At 40.7% G+C, this 25,233-nt stretch overlaps 1 protein-coding gene across 1 annotated transcript in view; it reads left to right on the top strand.

Moving 5' to 3' along the window:
• The window catches only part of dpy19l3 (dpy-19 like C-mannosyltransferase 3), an 85,789-nt gene extending 65,304 nt beyond the window's left edge, over window positions 1–20,485 (top strand). Inside the window, exons 17-19 of the mRNA XM_020605894.1 lie at window positions 13,187–13,319; window positions 17,655–17,813; window positions 19,282–20,485. Of these exons, the coding sequence (XP_020461550.1) occupies window positions 13,187–13,319; window positions 17,655–17,813; window positions 19,282–19,485 (496 nt within the window). The 3' untranslated portion in view covers window positions 19,486–20,485. The remainder of the gene's footprint in view (window positions 1–13,186; window positions 13,320–17,654; window positions 17,814–19,281) is intronic.
• Window positions 20,486–25,233: the final 4,748 nt, after the last annotated feature.

The raw sequence follows: 25,233 nt of genomic DNA, 5'->3' as shown, positions 1-25,233 counted from the left end.
ATGTCGCCGAGGATCGTTTGCAACGTCTACAGCTGCATCATTGAGAACATCTTGACCAGCTGCATCACTGTCTGGTACGGCAGCACGCCTGCAGAGTATTAAAGACTGCGGAGAAGATCACCAGGACACCACTGCAGGGTGCGCAGGAAAGCTGCCTCCATCCTCAAAGATCCCATCCACCCCAGCACGGACTGTTCACCTCCCCACCCTCTGGCCGGAGGTTCAGAAGTGTGAAATGCAGGACCACTAGACTGAAAAACTCTTTCTTTCCCTCTGCCATCAGACTCCTAAACAGCTGAGGAGTTTATTGTAGGACACCGCTGCAGGGTGCGCAGGAAAGCTGCCTCCATCCTCAAAGATCCCATCCACCCCAGCACGGACTGTTCACCTCCCCACCCTCTGGCCGGAGGTTCAGAAGTGTGAAATGCAGGACCACTAGACTGAAAAACTCTTTCTTTCCCTCTGCCATCAGACTCCTAAACAGCTGAGGAATTTATTACCAGGAAATACGTCATGTACTGTTTACATTCTTTCGCGGGATGCATAATTGCACGTTGGCTGTTGACTGCTGCACATGCTGCTCCCATGCAGCATACATTCTGTTATATTCTTGTATATTTCTTTTACTATATTGCTGCATCTGCTGCTGCTTAAAGTGCCTTAGTTTTTGTGTTATTTATTATCTACTTTATATTTCATTTGTATTTTGTGGCATTCATGTGGACAGCAAAGTAAGAATTTCATTGTACAGTACTATAAGATGTAGCTTATGAATATTCATAGGCTATAATTCTTTTAATAGTATTTAACACCTTTTCTACTGGCAAATTCTTTGAATGGTTGAATGGTTTCTGTAGCTGAAAGTTCTGAACAACTGTATGTGTGCCTGTGTTATGCACACAAGTTAATATGCTCACTTTTCATACATGTGAGCATATTGTGTTCATACTGTAATGATTTCAAGTACTTGCTGTTGGTTTAAAGAGTATTGTGGTACTGTTGAACTAGTGTTACTTTTACCACGAATTCATCGTTGTTCAGTAGCAGACAATTCAGTACGTAAATGTGTATTCAAAGCTGGCTTTACACTACAGGTCTTGATGTCCAATTCAGAATTTTTGCCTACATCCTGTTTTTGTAAAATTGCATATGTGTGTGTTACAGCTGCTGTGTGACTGAATCATCTGAGATCTGATGCCACGGACCAAGAAATGGAGACCACGATTCCAGATTGACTTCCAACATGCGAGTCCAACATGCACCGGAAACAAGTCTGACTTACTTCTGGCAAAGCTCCTGCTCCGGTCGTACAGGGACCGGACAGCCCTTAGCAAAGGGCCCCGGACCCCATACTCCTGGAGCACCCCCCACAGTGCGCTGCGAGGGACACGGTTGAATGCCTTCTCCATATCCACGAAACACATGTAGACTGGTTGGGCAAACTCCCATGAACCCTCCGCCACCCTGAAGAGGGTATAGAGCTGGTCCAGTGTTCCGCGGCCAGGACAAAAACCACATTGTTCCTCCTGAATCCGAGGTTTGACTATCGGTCGAATTCTCCTCTCCAGTACCCTGGCATAGACTTTCCCGGGGAGGCTGAGGAGTGTGATCCCCCTATAGTTGGAACACACCCTCCAGTCCCCCTTCTTGAAAAGAGGGACCACCACCCCGGTCTGCCAGTCCAGAGGCACTGTCCCCAACTGCCATGTGACGTTGCAGAGGCGTGTCAGCCAAGAAAGCCCCACAACATCCAGAGTTATGGATAACATTTCGTTAGGGTTGGGGTCAGGTATTTAGTTGTGATGGTTGAGGTTAGGGTTAAGGGGCAAGTAAATGCATTATGTCAATGAGTGTCATCATAGTTATAATAAGACCAACATGTGCATGTATGTAAAAGTGTAAAATTGTGAGGACTATGGGGCTAGTTAGCTAAACTTGTAAAAATGGTAGCTAAACACACTGAGCACCAGACTTTACGGCTACCAACCTGGATGAAAATAATTTATATATAATAACTAGGCTAACTTAATCAGCTACTGCATGTAATATTAATCATCCATATACTGTACTTCATATTACAGTAGATTCACTATATAAACTCTTGTAACAGTAGCTAAAATGTTAAAGCCAGCAAAGTAACTGCAAAACTGCAGAGGGGATGTGTCAGCAGTGGAGAGGAGACTATGTACAGAGGCCAAGCGGACCGCTTTGTGGTGTAGTGTGGACACAACCACCTGCTTGACAACATACTGGACTGGAAATACAGCGCTGAGGCTTGTCTAGTGCAAATCTTTTTCTACTGTCTTGTGGTCAGTGCAGTTTTCTTCACTCTTATCTGCTGGGGCAGCAGCATCAGGACAAACTGATCTGGAAGGCTGGCTCAATGCTGGGGGCTTCTCTGGAGTGTGTTGTCAGACCGCCTGGTCAAATAGAGGAGCACCTTTAGCCAGAGACTTCTCAGACGAAGAACACTATAGGAAATCTTTCCTGCCAACTGCATCACACTCTACAGTGATGGTATCCTGTGTCAAGAGAGGGACCAACTGCATCACACTCTACAGTGATGGTCCCCTGTGTCAGGAGAGGGATCTCCTCCTTTGACAACATGTTATCATAGATGCATATAATCTTGTACATTTATTATCCTTTGAAAATCCACTTTAATGAAGTTTTTCTCCTGATTATCCATCCAAACTAATGTACACTGTACATAGCGCATATGTTTTTTTTCTTCATTCTTTCTCTTTAGAAAAGTAACAGTGAAAATAATTAGTTATTGTAAATAACTTACCTGTGTATAATTTGCCTTAGCTTTATATTTATGTATTAATCCCAGCATACCTTGTAGTTCTCGTTGTTCTGTCAGTTGGCTGCTGTAACAATCTAATTTCCCTGCGGTGATTAATAAAGTGCTCTATCCATAATGCTAAAATAATGCATAATCATTAATTATCCAGATGCAGTGACTGGATCTGTCAAGATTTTACAGTAACTGAGTTATGTACACACCAGATAGGTAAGATGTTATGCCCAGATTCCAAGCAGCCAGGGTGTTTTCTGCAGCTCTGTAAAAACTGTCAGGACATTGTTATTTTGCTGAGGTCAAACTCCAGAATATCCATATACTGACTCTAACCTCCAACCTCCAATCATTCAGATCTATACAAAAATCTGGCAGTTGAGAATAATAATAACATTCTATAACTGTAATAGTGTTATCTGACTGACTAGTCATTTCACATGGACAGTAATTTCAGTGTTTTCTAAACCATAAAAAAGAAGTATTTTGCTGCTTCATTGAGGTGAATTATGCAGTTTACCACAAATGTATTGGGCTGAGGGCAGAAATCTTAGAAAAGAAAAATCTGTCTCACTCCAGCTGGTTGGAAAGTTCATAACAGATCATCATATTCAAGTGCACATCTCCTGTCTTCAAGCATCAGACTGGAAACAATCTTAGACTTGTCTGTGTTTATAATCAGTGGAGCAATCAAAAGAACTGTGTGGCTAGCTGGATTAACTGAAAGCACTGGTAACTAATGCTAAAGTGTTATAGCTGGCCTCCAAACACTTCTGGGTTTGTATAGTATCATGCTATATCTCTTCTGTGCTCTTACTAAGAGAGGGCAGTCAATGTTAAAAAGCTAGTGTTTGTTTAAATGACCACTGCTGTTTTTCTGGTGTGGACCATCTCAGTTGTTCAACCTGTCTGGATAAAGGTTAAGCTCCTAACTACTGACTGTATAAATATGGACAATGCATCACCCTATGCAAAAGTGAACCCAAAATACAGTGTACATGATGGCTGCCATCTTGGAATTTTGCAACCAGATTCTGCGCAGTAGCAACCCAGTTGTTGAGTGAAAACCCTTTACCAGAAAAATGACCTCTTGTGCGCACATCAGTGTGATAATATGTTGCAAGCAGGACAGAAATCACCTCTGATTTGATTTGTACTTTTTATTTCAGCTCATATCTCAACCACTAACATGCAGGAGGTGCGATTTATAACCTATACTGCAACTAGCCACCTTGGGGCGATCGACTCACTGCAGTTTCATTTCCATGAGCTGACAGGCTGTCTATTTTTATACAGCCTGTGCTCCTAACACATCTGAGGTTCTCAGATCATTCTAATCCAGTCCAAATAGGGCTCATCAGTCTCCCTTAAAGGCAGACTTGTTTAGTACTGTAGATCTGTTCATTGTGTCCATCTGTCTGTCTAATTAAGGTAAATTACTTTATCCATTACTAGGAAATATGCCACGTCATTTGTATATCAGTCTTTCTGCAAAACACCGTTTTTCAGCTCCCTGTGAAACTATATCCTCGCCATTTTATACATCCTCTGCTCACTCTTTCTCTGGCTCACTCTCTCGCTCCCTTAATTCTCTTTCTGTCATCCCCCTCATTGTCGTGTTTGAAATTGTCTAAATTACCAGCATTTGGTCTTATCCTTAAATGGGAAAAGTGCAGCTCTATGATCTGTGTGTGTGTGTGTGTACTTGCTACATAGTGAGGACCAAAAAGTTTTTGGGTTTTTTTGCTACAGAGTGAGGACATTTGTGGAAAGTGAGGACATTTTGGTTGGTCCTCACTTTGTGAAACACCTTTTTGAGGGTTAAGACTTGGTTGGGAAAAGCTGTGCCTTTTCATTTCATTTCATTTATTTCAGATAACTTTGTACTTAAGTGATTTTACAAAGTAGCTTAGAAAATATCTGTTCACATTGTCTCTCTTCTCTTGAGCCTTAGGCGGTCTATAAACTTAAATTCAAAAAGAATTCAGGCATGCATTAACCATAGTGCATTTAATGAGAAGAGATCTAACCTGACAACATAAGTGACAACACCTGAGTGGGTGAGCCATGGCAGTGTTATGGTTGAGTCCCCTCACCAGGAGGTGAGGGAGAACAAAAGAGAGGACTCAAGGTGTAAACCCAGTTGCTAGTGGAAAAAAAAAGTGGTTTTATTAAGAACATAAACATATTCACGAGTATATATGTAGTCCAAAACCAGAGTAGCGTAATGAAGTCCAGGACAGGCTGGTAAGTAATCAGGAAGATTGCAGGGGGGTCAGAGGACCAGGACGGGCAAGTGAGTAGACTGGAGGAGTGCAGGAACCAGAAAACCAAACAGGGATAGCGCTCGCTATAGCGCTTGCCATCAGATACTCACAGCTAGGAAGATTACTGTCAGATACTCACGGCAGGGGAACATGAACTGTGTGGCCGCATCTAACATAAAACACTCCCGATCTCATCGTTACTGTCACTGCTCACACAATCCATCATACCTTCTTCAGCGTAACATCATCCAAGTCAATGCTCCGGCGATGAAGGAGCGTCTGCCAGCGTTTTAAATAGTGATGGTTAATCAAACGGGGATGAACGTCAGCACTGCACCAAGCCCGGGAGTCAATTAGCAGGTGAATGCGACTCAGCTGTGTCGCTGAGCCCGCGGGATGAGAGAGCAGGGGAGAGAAAGGAGAAGAGAGGCAGGTCGCGCCAAGCAGACCTGACAGGCTGTGTAAAGGCTTAAAGTTACAGACGTGGACAAAATTGTTGGTACCCTTCTGTTAAACAAAGAGAAACTCATAATGGTCACTGAAATAACATGAAACTGACAAAAGTAATAATAAATAAAAATTTACTGAAAATGAACTGACAATCAGTCATTGCTTTTGAATTGTGGTTCAACAGAAGCATTTAAAAAAAAAAAACTAATGAAACTGGCCTGGACAAAAGTGAAGATACCCTTAACCTAATATATTGTTGAACAACCTTTTGAGGGAATCACTGCAATCAAGTGATTTCTGTAATTCCCAATGAGACTTCTGCACCTGTCGACAGGTTTTTTGGCCCACTCCTCGTGAGCAAACTACTCCAGCTGTCTCAGGTTTGAAGGATGCCTTCTCCAGACTGCATGTTTCAGCTCTTTCCACTGATGTTCAATACGATTTAGATCAGGGCTCATAGAAGGCCACTTCAGAACAGTCCAATGTTTTCTTCTTAGGCATTATTGGGTGTTTTTAGCTGTGTGTTTTGGGTCATTATCCTGTTGAAGGATCCCATGACCTGCAACTGAGACCAAGCTTTCTGACACTGCACATTTTGCTCAAGAATGCCTTGATGGTCTCGAGATTGCATTTTACCCTGCACAGATTCAAGACACGTGCGATCTGACACTGATGTACCTTGACCTTAGAGTTCACCTCTAATCTCTTTGGAAGTTGTTCTGGGCTCTTTGGTTACCATTCGCATTATCCGTCTCTTCAATTTGTCATCAATTTTCCTCTGGGAGGTTGGCTACAGTACCATGGACCTTAAACTTCTGAATAATATGTGCCAATGTAGCCACAGGAACTTGGCACTGCTTGGAGATGGTCTTATAGCCTTTACCTTTAACATGCTTTGTCCACGTCTGTAAATGTGATTTAACAAACTAACAAAGTTGTGTAGAGCACAGTCCTTTTATGACTACATTATCTTCTCTGGGGGCCAATGCTGGCATAACTTTTAAAAGAGCTTTTTCAGTTGTTGTCACAAATGTCCATAATAGTATTATATACAACTGAGTATTTGCAATAAGTAGTGTTGAACAGTAAAACTAGTGTGAACATGTGGATTTGTTCAGGTTTTCGTCATATAGACAGAGAAATTTTCCTAAGTGTGAATTTACAACCCCAAATCAGAAAAAGTTGAGATAGTGTGCAAAATAAAAATAAAATCTAAAAATAGTGATTTGTTTATCATCTGTATCCTGTATCACATTGAAAACAATATAGCAGCACATTATTTGATGTGATACCTCATCAACTTTATTCTTTGTTCAAAATAAACTCACTTCAATTCTGATGCCTGCAACACATTCTAAAAATAGTTGGGACAGTAAAGCATTTACCACGGTGTGATGTGGCTGTTCCTTTTCACAAGACTTAAAAGATGTATAGGGACTGAGGACATCAAGTGATTAAGTGTGTCAGGTGTAATTTTGTCCCATTCTTCCTGCAAATGAATCTTAAGGTGTGCAACAGTCCTGGGTCTTCGTTGATGTAATTTGCATTTCAGAATGTGCCACACATTCTCTGTTGGCGACAGGTTGGGACTGCAGGCACAGCCAGGCCTTGGTAATGTGGCAGTATGAGGTTTTGCATTGTCTTGTTGAAATATGCATGGATGACCATGGAAAAGACGTCGTCTTGAAGGCAGCATATGTTGCTCCAAAATCTCTATGTACTTTTCAGCATTAATGGAGCCATCACAGAAGTGTAAGTTACCTTTGCCAAGGGCAGTGACACGACCCAAGACCATGACAGACCCTGGCTTCTGGACTTGTTGCTGGTAACAGTCTGGATGGTCCTTTTCTTCTTTGGTCCAGAGCACATGGCATCCATTCCTTCCAAAAAATTACCAGAAATAATGATTCATCTGGCCACAGTACACATTTCCACTGTGTGATGGTCCATCCCAGATACCTCCAAGCCCAGAGTGGTCAACTGCGCTTCTGGACACTGTTGATATAGGGCTTCCTTTTGGCACAATACAGTTTTAAGCAGCATTTATACATGTAACTACGTATTGTAGTGCTTGATACAGGTGTGCCAAAGTAATCCTGAGCCCATGTGGTTATATCGGTTATATAAGAGTGATGCGCCGCCCCCTTCAGATTCCTTGAATCTTAAATTATGTTCTGTAGTGTAGAGGGAGACGTATCCAAATCTCTTCCAATCTTTCTTTGAGGAACATTGTTTTTAAAATTTTCAATAATTTTCTCATGCATATGTTGGCGATCCTCAGCCCTTCTTTGCTTCTAAAGGGCCTGGCCTTTCCTGGATCCCAATTTTGTACCCAATCATGATCACAGTCACCTGTTTCAAATGGGATCATTTCATTGTTTTTCTTGATTACTAGCCATAAAGCCATATTTGATATAAACTGATCATCGTAGGATCATTCTGATAGTGTCTCTGGAGTTTAACAAAGGATTCGGCTTAAATAAAACTTACTTCTGGCTTTGCTGCAAAAAGGTTCTTTTCCCTTTGACTTTCTCTAGACTTGTTTTGCCTGCATTTACTTCAGGTCGCTTCCTGCTGGTTTTCAAATTAAATGCATGCATGGCTAAAAATAATGACACTGTGAGCATGCAGTCTAAACAGAATATACAAGTTTAACACAGACATAAAAACACGCAGATGAGGGACACACCCTGAGGCTTGAAGTTTTCTTGTTCTGTCTCTGTTTCTGAATGACTCTTTTTCTTTCTCTGAACAACCGAACAAACTAACAAACTGAACCATGGCTGTATGCTTTAAATAGTTTTAAGCAACACACAGTCTGACGTGAAACTCGTATGTGGATCATTCTATGGGAAGAAAGGAATGGTTAACTTTGTAAAAACCTTAAACTTTTAGAATAAAAGACAAAAGCATACAATTATCAGCATACAATCATTAAAATATAGAAATCAAAAGAACAACTTCTTATGTAACTTTTTGAGCAGTACTGAGAGTTAGGAGGATTAACAAAGTCTTTGGTGATAGTTGATTTGTCAAGCATCTATAGACATTGTTCAAAAGACAGCATGTTTTAAGACAATGGACGTTCTGGTGTCTGAGTGTTCCTGAGGAGGAATCAGATAATGGAGGTTGTCTTTTGCATTTCTGTGTTTCATTACCTTGTAAATGAAACTTACTGTCTAAGGTCAGAGGTGTGATGGCAGAGCCTGGTCTATGCATTGGGGGTGGTTTGCATTTAGCAGTCTCCCTGCTGGTCCTCAATGCCTAGAATCAAAGTCTAATGTGTTGGTTAGGAATATTAGGAATTAGGATTAGAAATAGTCCCACAGAATAAAATATCACTTCTAAAATGTCTACTTTGGACTTGTGGACACTGCATTTAAAAAAAACCAAAGGCCATGTTTTTTAAGACATTTTGACACAAGCTAATATCAATATTAATAACATTACTAACTGCTCTGTGAACAAACCAAATCACATCTGGTCCACCTGCATGTGCTCCTAGATCCACTAAGACAATCTCTGAATAGGTGACTGCTGTTTTTAAGCATCTCAGTCTTCTGTGTATGTGCATATTGTCTGTCAGTATAATTCAGTGTCAGCCCATTCATGGATGGATGGAGTCATTTCATACCTTTGTAATATAAAAATATTCATTAGAGCAGCATAATATTATCAGTTACACCTGCATAATTTGTAATGTCAGGAAAAGAGTCTGTTTCTCAAAATGTGAAGAATTCAAATATGGCTGGTTGTGCTTTGTATTATAACAGCATTATTAGTATCTTGTTTTGTTTTTCTTTTATGTTTTTTTTTCTTGATGGTGCTCTCTGAAGTTGAACTACAGGTGATAATGAACACTGAAATACAAGTGGAAGAATCTGTGAATACTGACCCCTACACAAAGAGAAACTGCAAACAAGCTTAGTGAGTCTCCACCAGCTCACATCGTACATTGCAATTAATGTTATTTCATATTTATAATGTCAGTGGGGTGCATGCCAGTGCCTTCTGGCATTTACATATGGGAATATAAACGTGAAATTAAATGTAAATCAGCTTGGAGGGGATTGGAAGCTACTCTCTGGGATTCAGTGAGTGATTAAATTCACACAATCACGAATGAGAAGACAGGCAGAAACGGTGCAGGTCAGGGGGCCTAGACATCAACACATAGCCTACATCGCCCACAAATGTGCATATCCCTTTCAGCAAATGCTATAATTTTCACATGAACCTTGTGGGCTAGTCATCACTGTGCCTCAGATACATGTTATACACGCAGAGCAGCCTATACTTCGGCATGACTGGACTTGAACCGTTTACTGTATGCAGTGTTATGGTGGTACAGTGTGTGCATGTGTGTGCTGTGGTATGTAAAGTAGGGGTGTGAACCTTCCACTTTCTCATTAGCTGGAAATCTGAGCAATTACATGGATATAAAATGTTTGATTGTTTCTGTTAGATGATTAGCTGGATGTGATGCTTGATCTATTGTAGCAGAACGGAATGTCACACTGATCTGTGATTTAAATATGTTGCTTGTGATCGCATCATAATACTGCACACAGTGGTGCTGTATCATTTTTCCGATTTGAATTTGTATAATTTTTTGACAACAGCAAAGGGAGTTTTCAGTCCTTTTATTCATTCAGCAACCCTGTGTCAACCTAGCAACTGTGTGCTCAGGCCACTGCTGAAGTGCCTTAACCTGCACTCTCTCTCTTGCCATTGTATTTCTGGCTACAAATAAACTTTAACAGCAAATACACAATAAATGTTTCTTGGCTCAAACAGTTGGTCGCTTTTGTTTTTTCCCAACGTATGTCTTACCAGCAATTTTGGGAGTCATTTTTGGAGGCAGTTTTAAGGTTTATACGTTGTTGTCATATCACATTAATCATCATTATCAGTTTCTGATATGTGTACAACGTTCATGTTATCACCCAAATCATAACTACAACTGGGAAAGTCAGATTTTTCTAAAACTTCTGACATATCCAGCTTGGCACTAGACATTAGAGTACATCATGTGAGAGCCATGAAAATTCTGTGCCAATACGTCAAGCAGATGTTGAAATAATGGTGTCAAAATCCATGACATTCAATACAAGGGTTTATGAGATATTTCACTACAAGCAAAGTATGTCAACCTAATAATAACACTAGAGGCAAAGTCAGTAGGATTCATCTTCCTATTATGATATACAGATATTTCAGTCTGAAAAATGGAACAGTGGAACAAGCAGCAGATAGACTGACATTGCCATTCACAGAGCCATACTGCTCTAGGCATGCCTGAAGATCCCGACGATATAGGGAATTCTTTGTCGAGTACTATAAAGTGCCAGATGGGAATGCAAAAAAAAACTTTCGGACTTCAATCAAGTCATGCATAACGGTAGATAGTGTTACCATTTAGCTGAAAGCACCATGTTGCATCCTTACACAGCTGCTAGCATGACTATAGGCCACTGAGAGCAGCTGTTTATTAAATAACCAATATATTGGTCAGTCACCCCTTAGCGTGATGGTTACAGTTGGCTGACATGTATAACCCAGTGACAAATGAAAGGAAAAAACAACCCGAAGGATCACAGTAAGGTGTTGGGCTATGATGCACCACCAGAACAGCTCCAGTGCACCTTGTCATTGATGCTACAAGTCTCTGAACTCTACTGGAAGGACGAGCAAGTCTCTGAACTCTACTGGAGGGACGAGTGCCGTTCTTCCAAAAGATGTGCCATCATTTGGTGTTTTGATGATGGTGGTGAGACGCTGTCTGATGGGTGACTCCAAAATCCCCGATAGCTGTTCAACTGGGTTGCGGTCTGGTGACTGTTAAGGACACAGTATATGGGTTATATCATTTTCATACTCATCAGACCCCCCTGTGGACTGGGGCACTGTCATTATCTCGGCTCCAGTTGGTCCAAAATGCAGCTGCTCGTCTTCTGACTAATACACGGCGTCATGAGCATATAACCCCAGTTCTTGCCATTGGCTTCTTGTTCGTTTTAGGATTGATTTTAAATTGTTCTTTGTTTATAAGGCTGTGCATGGTCTAGCACCTTTGTATATTTCTGATCTTGTACATTTTTATGCTCCAGAGAGGACACTTAGGTCAGTTGTTCCTGGGTGTATCTAAGTCCAGACTAAAACATTGAGGAGACTGAGCTTTTGCGGTACGGGCTTCTGTTCTTCAGTCTACTGCAGGATATTAGATCTGCTCCTAACCTGATGATTTTTCAATCACTCCTTAAAACTCACTTGTATTCGCACACCTTTAGCAATATCTCTGACTGATGTATTTGTTTTTGATTGTGCATTTTTATTATTATTATTCTATTGTGTACTTTATGCTCCAGAGAGGACACTTAGGTCAGTTGTTCCTGGGTGTATCTAAGTCCAGACTAAAACATTGAGGAGACTGAGCTTTTGCGGTACGGGCTTCTGTTCTTCAGTCTACTGCAGGATATTAGATCTGCTCCTAACCTGATGATTTTTCAATCACTCCTTAAAACTCACTTGTATTCGCACACCTTTAGCAATATCTCTGACTGATGTATTTGTTTTTGATTGTGCATTTTTATTATTATTATTCTATTGTGTACGTGTGATTTATCTGGTTTCATTTTTTTCTTTGTTTTACTGTAAAGCACCTTGTAACTTAGGTTTAGAAAGGTGCTATATAAATCAATTTTGCTTGCTTGTTTGCTGGAAGAGACCTTGTATTGATTTGTCACTCCTATGTAGATATCAGTCTACTATGTGATTTTGTATTTAATTCTGCAGTTTCCCATAAGCCATGAATCTGGTACAGTCCTACTTTGTGTTTGATTATACTGTTAGCTTTGTGACCCAAGCTTGTTTCAATAATACCATGTTTGATCTTGCAGCACAGCAATATGAAACCTGGGTGTCAAAGCATCTAGTATTCTTAGCACATGCAATCAGCTTTGTCAATCCTAGAGGTGCATCAGCAGCACTGTCCTGTGTGTAGGCATGACTTCAGATTAAAAAAGACCCCTAGGTTAACATGACATAGGAGATGTGTATGTGCATGTGTTGCCATAATAGAGGTCAGTTAAGGTCAAGTTTTGTTAATACGCAACACTCACAGACACACACATACACACCAAGTTGTCATACTACTTGTTAGTGTACCAAAACCGCACTAAGACTTGTCCTTGTGCTTACAAATTTTTCAGCACCACAACGGCAGATCTTTTGCCATCTCTTTGTGACTTAATTTGTTTATACAAAGGATGTTTCTGTATTTGGTCCTGATGTAGACAACTGCTGGCCTTGGAGAGACATCTCTGCAAGAAACGTTTATGCCATCAATATGTCCCAATTACTGTGGCAGTAATGCAGAAAGCAAAAGCATGTGGACTGAATAACAAAGATAGAAAATAAACTAGAGCAAAATTCAATCAAAGTTTTTGATGACTGGATGCATCTCTGAATACCCGTAAAACTTTTTCATTCCTTAACACTGCAGAGCATCTGTCTGCAATAGTTTTTTTTCTTTCTTCTCCTGTTCTACATTCACTCTCAAAGCTGTAAAGTATACAGTACTATAACTCATCTAAAATTTTGTTGTACCATGAATTATGCATGTATTTATAATAGTGAATGATGTGTCTTTCTTTCTCTTTGTCCACAGCACAAAAACCCCCAAGCGGGCTGTATTTGCAGGGAGCATGCAGCTGCTGGCTGGCATCAAGCTGTGCACAGGCAGAGTTCTCACCAACCACCCCCATTATGAAGATAAAGACCTGCGGGAGAGGACCAGACAGGTAGTGTGGGCTGTACTCTACTGTCAAACATACACAGGTATGAGGAAACTACACAGGGGGCAGCAAGATAGCCCAAACTATTGTATTCTGTACTTCTATTTGAAGTAAATAGGTAGTAATTACAGTGTCCGGTATACAGTACATGCTGTTGAATGCAAATTAGCAACGCGTATTAGCTTAAAAGTTAAAAGGGTTCATAATCATCAATACTAGAGTTTTCAAACAGAACTGACAGATCTCTGGAGTCATTACTGAGGGTTTTGACAGAATTCAAGGCAAACGTTAGGAGGTGTGATTGCATCTAGAGTCAGTGTCGAAACACAATTAGATGTGAATTCTGGGTCGACAGGAATTATCTGCACAAGTTGAAAATTTTTCAACCTGAATGGAAAAATTCAAACGTATTCCAGGGCTTTATGAGCTTGGGATATACGCATTCAGAAATGACAAAAAAAATCTTAGTACATACTGTAGGACATGAGGTGCACTAAAAATGCAAAAGTACAAATCAAATAAAAAATATTCCCAGAGGTCACTAATGTGGATTTTTGTAAATATTGTCACGTGGATGTGTGTACAAGTGGTCATTTTCCTGGTAAGTTTGCTTTAATAAGTTATTTGATGATATAAAATGGGGTATATTTAGTTGATTTGACAGCTTTGATTGGCAGCCCAATGCTGTCATTCCACTTCTGGTCAGTACTGCACAGAATCTGGTTGCAAAAAAGCAGAATAGCAGCCACCATAGCCAGGATATTTTGGCTTCAATTTTGCATAGTGGAGGGAAGTGGTGACACCATGTCCATTGTATATAAGTTACTGGTCTGAGCACAGCTGGCATTAACCAGAAAATATAGCCTAACAACATTTGATATAATCATGAGCACTAGATAGTACTGAAAACCGTTTGATGCCAGCTGTCCATCTAAATTGACTGTTCACTAAACCCCTGTTTTGATTAGCAGTTGTATATCTTAGCAGCTGTAACTAGCCATTGTCATTCATGTAGCCTTGTGAGGAGAGACAGCAAATTATTGAGCAATGGAGTGGCATGTCTGTCTTTTGTCCTCAAGCATTTGATGGACAAGTCTCCCAGCTGGCGACTGATGTGCTGCAGTTGCGACGGCCAAAGTTGCCAGGATTTTAACTTTTTCTTATGTTTTCTGCCTCAACCTGGATTTTCTTGTCTGTGTTCTGGTATTTCCATTGACTGCCTCTAAATAAGATAAGAGTTTATGCTGTAAAATACAATTGAACAGTAACATTCATAACTTTCTGTAGTTTGTGTCATGTTAAGGTCATCAGCCGATGCCTCATTATATTCACATGAACATGTTCATTCTTCTGTTTAGTAAAACATATTCAGTTGAGTGTATATAATTCACATAATTTGCACCACAGTATTTAAAATACTATAATACTATGGAGTAAAAAAAAGTGAACTGCAAACTGAAAAGCTGGAATATTATATCAAAGCTCCTCTGCCATATGTGCTACAGTATAACAGTATTTAAGTATATTCATTGGTTTTTTTCCTCTGGGTGTCATTTTATTGTTTTTTGCAACTTTTAGATATTAGTTTGGCACTGGAATCAGAGTCGGAACACGTTCGTCTTTTTCCAGACCTCACTGTTGCTCTAATGACAGCCTCTTTGCTACACTGATCTGATCTGTATGGCGTGACTGCAGCTGCAGCCACATTGCCTCTCCCATCCATCTCACTTCACTCTTGCATAAGAGACCAGGGAATTGTCTGTAGATGGGGGCCAGTGACCTGCAGTGATTGTGGGAATGAATATGGGATCAGAAGATGCACTGAGTACAACGTGCACCCAATAAGTCAAACTGAACAGTAATGCAGGACAAACGCAACCTAAAATGGCTGCGTTCTGGTCAAAGGAGTGATGAATGGCGGCGTCCATCTTAGTAATGTGTGTGAGAAATGCTGCAGAAGAGCATTGTTTTTTGTTTCTGTTCATGTGGATGCAAAGGGTTTTCACTGCCAATAATGTGGGAATTGGGTTTTTCCTCTCTTTGGCCTTCATTGCCTGTTATTACACCTCCAGCTGTTGGCTGGAGATGTAATAACTCATATTCTCTCATATTGACTGCATTATAACATTGTGAAATACAGCACATGACATTCAAAACACTGCTCACAAAAATATATCTAGGTTAAACATAGTGTAGACACAATCGCAACTGATGAAAAATACACTAGCAAATTAGATGTACTATTATTCATTTGGTTCTGCTTCTAGATTATGTGTGTCTTCTTCTCAAAGAATAGGAAGTCATGTGTGTGGGTCATCTCCTGTGTAGCTCAGCCCATGTTTTGCCTCTCAGCGGGAAGTCAGCCATGGCGAGCTGCTGGCGAGGCCTAAGCTTAGTGTGGAGCTCATTAATGACCCACAACACTAGTGCAGCCCTTCTGGGCTCTGACTCTGTGTCTGTGTGTGTGGGGTCCTCAGGATGAATACTGTGGAACTGCATTTTCATACATTTTTAAGAAGCTTAATGATGTTTCCAGCTTTTTTTTCCAGGCTTAATTTCTGTGCAACTACAAAATAGTTCATTAGTGGACAAAGAGCATAGCTGTTCTTATCTCCTGTATGCATTTGCTTTTCTCCTTTCTTAATTAAATCACATACCCAGCAGGCATACATCCTGATTTTCAAACCAACCATAGAAAAGTGTACACTGTAGCAGAAATATAGCCTTTCTCCATAAAGCTATGTGCATAGGATTCCCCTGAACAGAAAGGGTTGACTGTTATAGAGTATGGATTTCTAGGGGGGTTGGTGTTATCGTACAAAATTTTACTCACAAATCTCAAAAGACCAAAATGTTACACTTGGTCCCTTTTAAGCCCTCAAATTGTGCTCATGCAAGCTGACAACGCTTTGCTATCTTCTTGTAGCCTTCTCCTGCATTGTGGGCATCAATAACTTTCATTTTCAGGGTCTTACACAGCTGCTTAGAGGAACCCATGGTTGCTGGGTGTCCACAAGTGTGTGCACAAGGTTTGAAGAGTCAAGGTATTTGTACAGCTTTGAAATTGGCATTTACCAATGACAGCTGTTGCTGTGCATCAGATCTAATGAGCTGATTAAGGTCTGAAACCTTGTGAGAGACTTTGAGACTCTGGAACTCTTAGGGTGCCCAAACTTTTGCACCATGCCATAATAATGTTTTTATTTTTTATTTTTGTTCAATTTATGGCATAAGAAGTAACTATGCATCACTGTTTGCAGAAAATATTGTGCATTTTTTCCATTTCCAAGAGAAACTGTGTTAACATCTGTTCAAATAAAAAATCACCAAAATCTGTTATTTATCAAGGGGTGCCTAAACTTTTGCATAAGACTGTATATGTGAAGACTCCAAATGAACCTCTGGAACCAAACTGAGACCCCCTCAGGAGGTTTGCTTGTCTGTCGTCTCTGTACTTTATGACTTCCCTGTCTTGTGTGTGATCCTCAGCTTTAAGTCCATTTGTTCCCACCAATGATGCAAAAAGGGTTTAAAAAAAGTTATAGATTTTATAAAATGAAAAGACGGTGATAGTTACCCTCAGTCACCCTCGTAACACCCTGGAAATCAAGATTACACAAAGCAGTGAATCACCACTGACAGGTGCAGCGTTGCACGTCTTTCACTTTAACACACAACTGGGGCTTCATCAGCAAACAGTCGTTTACATGCTATGGACACTTTTTGGTTTTATTGTGGGAATATTTGAGGGCACTATATACGTAGCTTAGATGTCTCACTCAGAATTTAGATTAGATTAGATTTGGTCAAATAAAATGGTGAGTAAATCCATGGAGTGATTTCAGTCACAGTTAAACGTTGACTTGGTGTAAAAGCTTACAAGAATAATTAATACAATCTCATTCTTTACTTAAATGGAATTTCATTTCAAGACTTTTGTTAGGCGGAGGTAAAAATAAAAACAGCAACAACATTTTTGTTCTTGCTGCTTACACAGTTTACACAGTTTGTCCATTTAACTTTGTTGTTGTGTGAAGTACAGTATGTTAAAATGTTTGTTTCATCTGCTCCAAATTAGATGAACCAGAACAGATCTCACAAAGCTCCTTGTGATTTTCTTTCACTCCTAATTGTTTTCATATTTTTTCAATGAAACCAACTTATATCAAAACTGTAATTCAGAAAATACATGTGCCTGGTAATTATGTTCCAGGAGAGAACTTTTCTCCTAACAATATCAGGGTTAAAGTATAAAGCCAGGTGATCTTTAGGCAATAAGAGCAATCAAAAATCCACACAAACCTAAATAAATCCTCTCATATTCTGTGTGTGTGAGAGCAGGTGTATCAGGTGTACGCTCGCCGGTCCCCAGAGGAAGTCCGTGACATCTTGAGGGCCGTCGGTGCCGACTATGTAGTGCTGGAAAACAGCATCTGTTATGAGCGGAGGCACAGACGAGGCTGCAGACTGCGGGACTTGCTCGACCTGGCCAACGGACATGTGGGTGGCATTTATTTAACCTGACTCTTTGTGACTAAGCGTGTGAGACTGTGACACACTCTGCCAGCTTGTGTAACTGTGCGAAAGCTCTCAGCCTCCTCAAAGATCAATAGTCTTGCTTCTCATCTGCACATCACTGTCTCTCACTCTCTTGCTGTTGCTTATTTTGATGTCGGATGCAGCGCGCTGGCTGTTTGGATTACCAGAGGCGAGACGAGCTTCAGTCTGGTTGTCTGACTCAGTGTAGTGTAAGACACATGAAACACAGAGCCAGTGTGCGTCTGTGTTTGTGATAGCGTACATGTCGCACAGCATATACAATATCTGACATCTGGACAGCTTTATTGAAGGAATGCTGGGTTTAGATCTGTCTGTTCTTTCTTACTTTCTTTTCTTTCTGTCTCTTTGCATGTTTCTGTCTGCTTTTATCTTTTCCTCTCTTTGTCGTCATGCTGTTCTTCTTTTCTTTCCTACCTTCGTTTACCTTTACTTTCCATTCACCTTGTACTTTTTTCATCTCCCTTTCTTTCTAACAACTGTAACAAAGCCTTCTTTTTAAAACCATAAAAGTTGGTTATTTTCAATTTGCAAGCTATGTAGATTATATACAAGATGTGGTTCTGATGTAGAGAATAGCAATCAGCAAAAGCAGATAAAGATTAAGACCATGTACAGTATCTGAACTCATCGGAAGGACATCATAGGATACTTAATTTTTAGAACTACACAAATTGGAGGGGGTCCAACTACTTCACATAAAGACATAGAAAATTAGATGGCCTTTTTCTAAAGTACATATGTTATGTTTCTTTTAATGGTTCTTTGGTTGAGTCAGTGGTTGTGTAGAGAAATGTAATGACCCAAACAGCTTCTGATTTGTGAAATTAAAAGCAAAGGCCAGGTGCCGCTTTTAAAGCCCCAGAAAACTTGGTGCCAAATTTTAGGAATTTCTGTAGTTCAGAAAATATTAATGACAAAATAACCAACAGTAAGTTGAAGTTTGGAAGAAACTATCTTTAGGTTTTATTTATTACTTTAAACTCAGCTAAACTGCTGCATCAGGGCTGTGTGGGTGTGGTTTGGTCAGATTTGATTGACAGTGTCCTGGAAACATAAGTAAACCACCCCTATGATTGGTGCACGTGTAAAAGATCAATATGACCTTTGATTTGATTGAAGTTAATTTGACTTTGTTGTAATTATTGCTAATTTCTTTTAGGCTCACTATTTCTAAGAAAACCAGTCAATCAATCCAGCATCTCTATGTGTAGTTGAAGTTAAATCTTATTTATCGAGAATTGAATTGACTGATTGATTTTCTATTAGATCCAGCAGGTAGAAGCGCTAAGTGAAATGTGCTGATGATGTCTTCAATAATATTTAGCAGCTTTAAGAACACACATAAGTGTTGATGTTCTGTCATTCGTGGTGCAGTTGCTGATGACATGCTTATTTTCTGTACTATCAGATCATGGATGGACCTGGAGAAAACGACCCAGACCTCATCCCTGCCTCCCACCCTCGATTTTGTGAGGCCATCAAGACAGACACAGCGCCTTACACTGCTCTGTTCACCAGAACATTCCAGAACAAAACATTCCACGTGTATCGGGTTAAGAAGAAACGCAAGAAAAGCACCAAGAGCTCACCAGAACACAGTGCCACACAGTAGCAGGAGCAGGGCTGCAAGAAAAACCCTGTCAGGGGCCAGAAGGGGTAAGAGTCAGAGGAGAAGAGGCGATAGAAGCGCTGAGTCCTCACTGTTCATCTGTCTCCTCTCTGCTCTGTACCCAGCTGTCATCATGCTCACTATTTTTTAACACATGGCTCTGTGAACTGTGGTTTGGGTGCAGTGAGCCAGTCCACACTTAGGGCTGCATTATTTTAGTAAACGGAGTACAGAAGCACATATAGGAGTCCTGCTTTGGGCTGTCATATCCCCACCTGTCTACACACCTTCCACCAGACCCTCACTGGTGCAGATGAACAGACACAGAAGCAACTTATGAGACCTCGAAGCAGGATCTGCAACGCCACAAGCAACTAGCCACTACAATTTAGTTTCTTTCATATGAAGTAGTCACTGTCATTTACACACAGCATCATCAAATGACCACAACATTGTCAACGTATAAATAATTAGAATTAGGGCTGGACCCAAATAGATGACTATTCGGATATTCATTCGTTGGGTAGGTTTTCAATTTTAGTTTTCAAATATTCGAGACAGCAAGAAATTTCAGTGCAGTCTCTTTCTGAATTTGTGAGGCGTGTTCTGTTGCCATCCCAACTCACAGAAGTGCCAGGGCCAACCACAATATTGTTAGCAAAGTTCTGTTTTAACATAACAGCTCTTGCTAACGAACGTTAACTCTGTGACTTAAAATGATGACGGGACAAAATGAAACTCAGTGCTATTGGGCTTGTGACCTCTCTGCTGGAGAAACAGACAACATATGGACCGCTGGTAGCCGAAAATGGTTTCTGAGGTATAGAAGCATTGCTCTGTAACACCACTGAATAATTAGAGTGAACTGAGGGCCTCTCTGTCGTTCCAAAAACTCCAACAGAGTGAGACATCTTAACAGGTAAAACTATCAGCTGGTCTCACATCAGTGATGGAAAGGTAGCACATTGGTGTACACACAAGTGGTCATAAAGATCCATCGTTGGTCATCGAAAGGTAGCACATTGGTGTACACACAAATGGTCATAAAGATCCTTCTTTGGTCATCTTTTCCATTATATTTCATAAGACTACTCGATGGACTAGTTGGTAAACAGTAGTCAGACATGTTAGCACTAGTTAGTAACAACAGCTTTCTGAGCATCTTACTATTTTCTCTGTGCGTTGTTGGCATTTCGTTCTTGGGATTGTGCTGTTAGGTGTTTTTGAGGAGGAGACAAAGCTTTCCAACCTAACAAGCATGCTAACTCATTTTTAGCTCAGCTGCGAACTGAACAGTTCACTCAGTTTATTCAAAAGGTGTATTTGACTCCCATCTCATACCTTCCTCTGAACTTTCTCCTTATGTGGAGCATGTAGTACTTTGGCAGAGGAGATGGAATAAAAGTATATGCTGCCTAATAAGCTATGATAGTCTCATTCATTTTGGACTCTGTGGCTGTCCATTCCCCCAAAGTATCCCCGAACTCCCCCAACTCAAGGTCTACTCATTGGGTTTCCTGAAGCCTTCACAGCCTTCAAAAAGTGCTTTGGATGAAACATAACCGTGAAATCAACCCCCATCCATCAATGAGGACCTTGTAAGATGTTGAAAGGTCCAGCAAGTGGATTTTGACTTGGGCTCAGGCTCACAAACTGTTTCTATAGTCACAAATACACTTTAATGTGTTATTCCAAACTAGTATTTTCCAATGTCATGTTTTTAAAGCACATTACCTGTCTAAAACTTGACTGTGTGGTAGTATCCAGTTTGTACTTGAGATGGTGTTTATCAGGGCAGTTAGAGTAGTAGAAAAGTTAGAGGGTGGGGCTGCACTTAGCTTTGATATATGTGTGTCAAGCTTGGAACATTAGTTTGTCTCAGTCTGGACTTGGATCAGTCACTTCTTGGTGAGGAACTTTTGACTCCACAGTGATAAATATTATCAATTCCTCCTGAAAAGAACAACTGTAATAGTCTTGTTATTTTTGATTTCCACCCAGGTGGAAACGGGCACCACCTGTGCTTGAATGTGTTTTTGCTGTAAAACTAAGGTCAAAGCTGGTGCCAAGTGATATTTGTGACAGTGTTGTTGTGATTGCTGTCGTGTTTTTCTTTCTGTTGGCTCTGTGATTCTCATCAGCAGCAGCCCCAGCCTTTTCACTCTCTGTTCTCTATCTCTCTCACATACGCACACACACTGAGACAAACACACATGAATAATGTAAGCGGTGAGGAAATTGTACCAGGCTGACAACGACGCTGATTCCCTGCTGCAATCCAAAATAGTTTGAGAGAGAGCGAGGGCCAACACTTGCATATCAAACTGTGGCTTTGTCGTTAGGAAAGAAAGTAGCGAGGTGGAGTGGGGAGGACAGAAAAGGCTCATGTTTAAACAGAAGCAGGAGAGATGAGAGTGCATCAAAACATGGATTCACAATGATCTGAACCCCTTCCTCATTTTCTTTTTTCTCTTTTGAACCAAAGGGAGAGCAGAAGAGAGGGAAGGAGGTAATTGAAAGGCAGGAGTTTTGTCATAATTATCAGCTGACCAGACAGTCGCCTGCTACAATGAGCCGTTGTGTCGGTGCGGCACACACAAACACATGTTTTTCCCTCCCCCCTCATCTCGCTCTGCCTATATTTGTACATTTGCTAATAAGCACCTCTGTGTTTGATAATCCACACTCTCCCAGATGCACGGACACTATTTCATGCAGTTGTTGTGCGGCTTTTGAGACCTTTTGTTTGTTAACTGTGTGGCCTCGTGGTAATGCATACCAATCGGATCAGCGTGGAACAGCACCACTTGTTCTTCCCCCACCTGCCTTCATTTTGGATGTTTAATTTAGGAAATGTCTGATTGCTTTATCTGAGAGCAAAGTGATTCCACTATGTTTGCCTAATAAGAGCGACTAATGTAAAAAATATTTTTTCAGCATTGATCATTTCCATACATATTGGGATTAGTAGTTCATCCGGAGGCATGCTGCCTGCCTGTGGCTTTCATAATGAAGAGGAGATGAAGAAAGCCATTAACTTATGTGCACATAGAATTCAGCTGAACACTCCATTTAGGCTCATTACTGAAGAACAAGTGGATGCTGCAGAAACAATGTGGCCACTTTAGAGAGAGAGAGAGATTTCCTCTGCCATAAACCAGGCTAAAGACCACATTCACTCTACCCTCTCTATTTGTTCCAAATAAATCAACCAATTTCTTACTACAAAATTCTATGATAACAATAACTACCTTTTCAGTCTTTGTATCTTACACCACATAAATATGTGGACACTCTGTTATTACACCCCCCACTGATAAAACAATCTCAACTCAAGGTCAGTTTGCACTTACTTGTGCTATCTATCTTTATTTCTTTCTACTATGGTTTTAGATCTTTTTTCAACTGCCTTAACACCTTTCATGAAACTAGGTGTCATTTTTTTTCAAGTCTACACACAAATCCAAAAATTGTGTACACAAAATGCTAAATGTCACATATTGTATCTCCAGTAACATTGCACACTGCATTCAAAATACCATAAACATCCCAAAATCAAGTATTTGCAACAAGTGGCAAACATGTTTTTCACAGCAGTCCATTTTTGGATCTTTTATACAATGTTGTTCTCAATCTTAAACTCTTAAATCATCCATCAGCTTATATCTACGTTGCTATATAATGCTCTAAAGTGAAAATGTTACTGTACCTCAAGGAAACTAAACCATGTGAGAGCTCTACATAAACCTTAACCATATGCTACCAGTGTTATCACCGGTGTTGCATTTCTCTTCTGAGTTGCATCTGGCCACAATACTTTGTCCACTACTCTTCCTCTTTGAACCCGCGCCGGCCTCTCTCCCACTCCCGTCGCTCTCCTTGCAATGTTCATATCCATTGTTCTAAACAGGTAGTTTGACCTTTGGCCTATTTATTGGCATGGCTTTATGGATGGCAGTGATTGATTAGTGATCGGTTAAAGCTACACCACGTAACTTAAGGTAGCACTAGCATAAAACTCCAAAATCAACCCACTCTGCTCTCCTACGATCTGCTACACTCCCCCACACTCTGCCCAGCTCTTCAGATATTTGTCATCATGAAGTTAAATTAATGCAACTAAACTTGATCAGTCAGAAATAATTTAAAAATTCGCTCGCATTTTGATTGGTTGTGTGTGAAAAAGGCTTCATGTTTGATTTTTGTGGAGAATTGTGTGTAGTGTCTTGCAAAAACATGTTTTAGAACTTTTAAAACAGAAAAAGAATTTGCTTATAGTTTTGCGAACTTGGGGCTCTGATTTTTTTCCTGATATGACTGAATGGACTTACACTGAGGTGGGAGGAGAGGCACAGTTGAGCCATGTGTATACTAATGAGGCAGCCCAGCGTAATGTTGGTGCTCGTTTCAACCTGAAATGGCCATAACAATAACACAAGCAAGAGATCAGGTACACATGTATTTTAATGGTCACAACTGATCTGCTAAATAAGTTCTTGTGTATCATGAAATGTGTGGTAATGTAGAAGGATTATTTTTAAATAAGACTAATAAAATAGTCCCCAGTATGTGGCTATATGAATATGGTCAAGCTGTTGGTCTGTGTCAGGATGCACCAGGATTGCAGCCCGAGGGGATCTCGGCGTTTGGAGATCCAAATCTATATTAAAAAATTGCATGTAATAAAAGCAGCTCATGAGTCAAGTCAAAATTAATAATAAACACCCAACAGACCTGCCAATTAATCCTGTCACACAGCAGGTAAAGTCAGTCCATCCTAACTGTGGCTGCTGTCACTGACAAATTACCGTTTCTTCCAGTGAACAAGTTCCACACAGACATACCTTTGTTTCCACTGGGGATATACGTTGTGTCTGATTTGGCATTTTATGGCAGTTTGATCAACTTTGAAAGCAGCTGTAGGTGGAGATAAAGTGGGCGACACATCCACTGGCTGTGCGTTCTGGTGGACCACAATCAGAATCAGACTCAGCTTTACTGGCCAAGTGTGTTGGACACACGAGGAATTAGACTCTGGTACAGTGGCTCTCAATACACATGTACAATGCTCTTTTGTAAAACAAAGAGTAGACAAGTAAACAAGATCAAGTACTTACAAATATAGAAATACATATACACAGTTTACATGCAGTTGCACAGAGGCTTGTTGTTCTGTTATATCATGGGAAGAAACTGTCCTTGTACCTGGTTGTCTTGGTGCACAGTGACCTGTAACGCTGTCCAGAGGGGAGGAGTTCAAACAGATTGTGTCCAGGGTGTGAGGGGTCAGCAGTGATAAGTCTGTACTTGTCTGGTTTGGTTGCTGAGCCAAACCAGACAGTGATGGAGGTGCAGAGAACAGACTCGATGATTCCTCTGTAGAACGTATTGGGACTCCACTGCAGATACAGTGCTGTTGATTATGCTGTCATCTCCACTGTTGTGAGCATGTTCAGGTTGTTGCAACCACACCACAGGACTGTTCAGAGCTGTTCAACCTCCCGTCTGTAGGCTGATTTATCACCGTCTTGAATGAGACGAATGACCGTTGTGTCATCTGTGAATTTCAGGAGTCTAACAGAGGGGGCCTCTGAGGCGCAATCATTGGTGTGGAGGGAAAACAGCAGGGAGAGAGCACACCTCCCTGGGGGGCCCACGTGTTGATAGTTTGGGTGCTGGAGGTGGTTATCCAGGCCCAATGAGCTGGGTCAGTTTATAGTGGAGGATGTCTGGGATGATGGTGTTGAATGC

Source organism: Monopterus albus, unplaced genomic scaffold (assembly GCF_001952655.1).
Source record: "Monopterus albus unplaced genomic scaffold, M_albus_1.0 scaffold73.1, whole genome shotgun sequence".
In the NCBI taxonomy this organism is placed as follows: domain Eukaryota; kingdom Metazoa; phylum Chordata; class Actinopteri; order Synbranchiformes; family Synbranchidae; genus Monopterus; species Monopterus albus.
The sequence above is the reverse complement of the archived record's forward strand: the minus strand, read 5'-3'. Positions and strand labels throughout refer to the sequence as shown.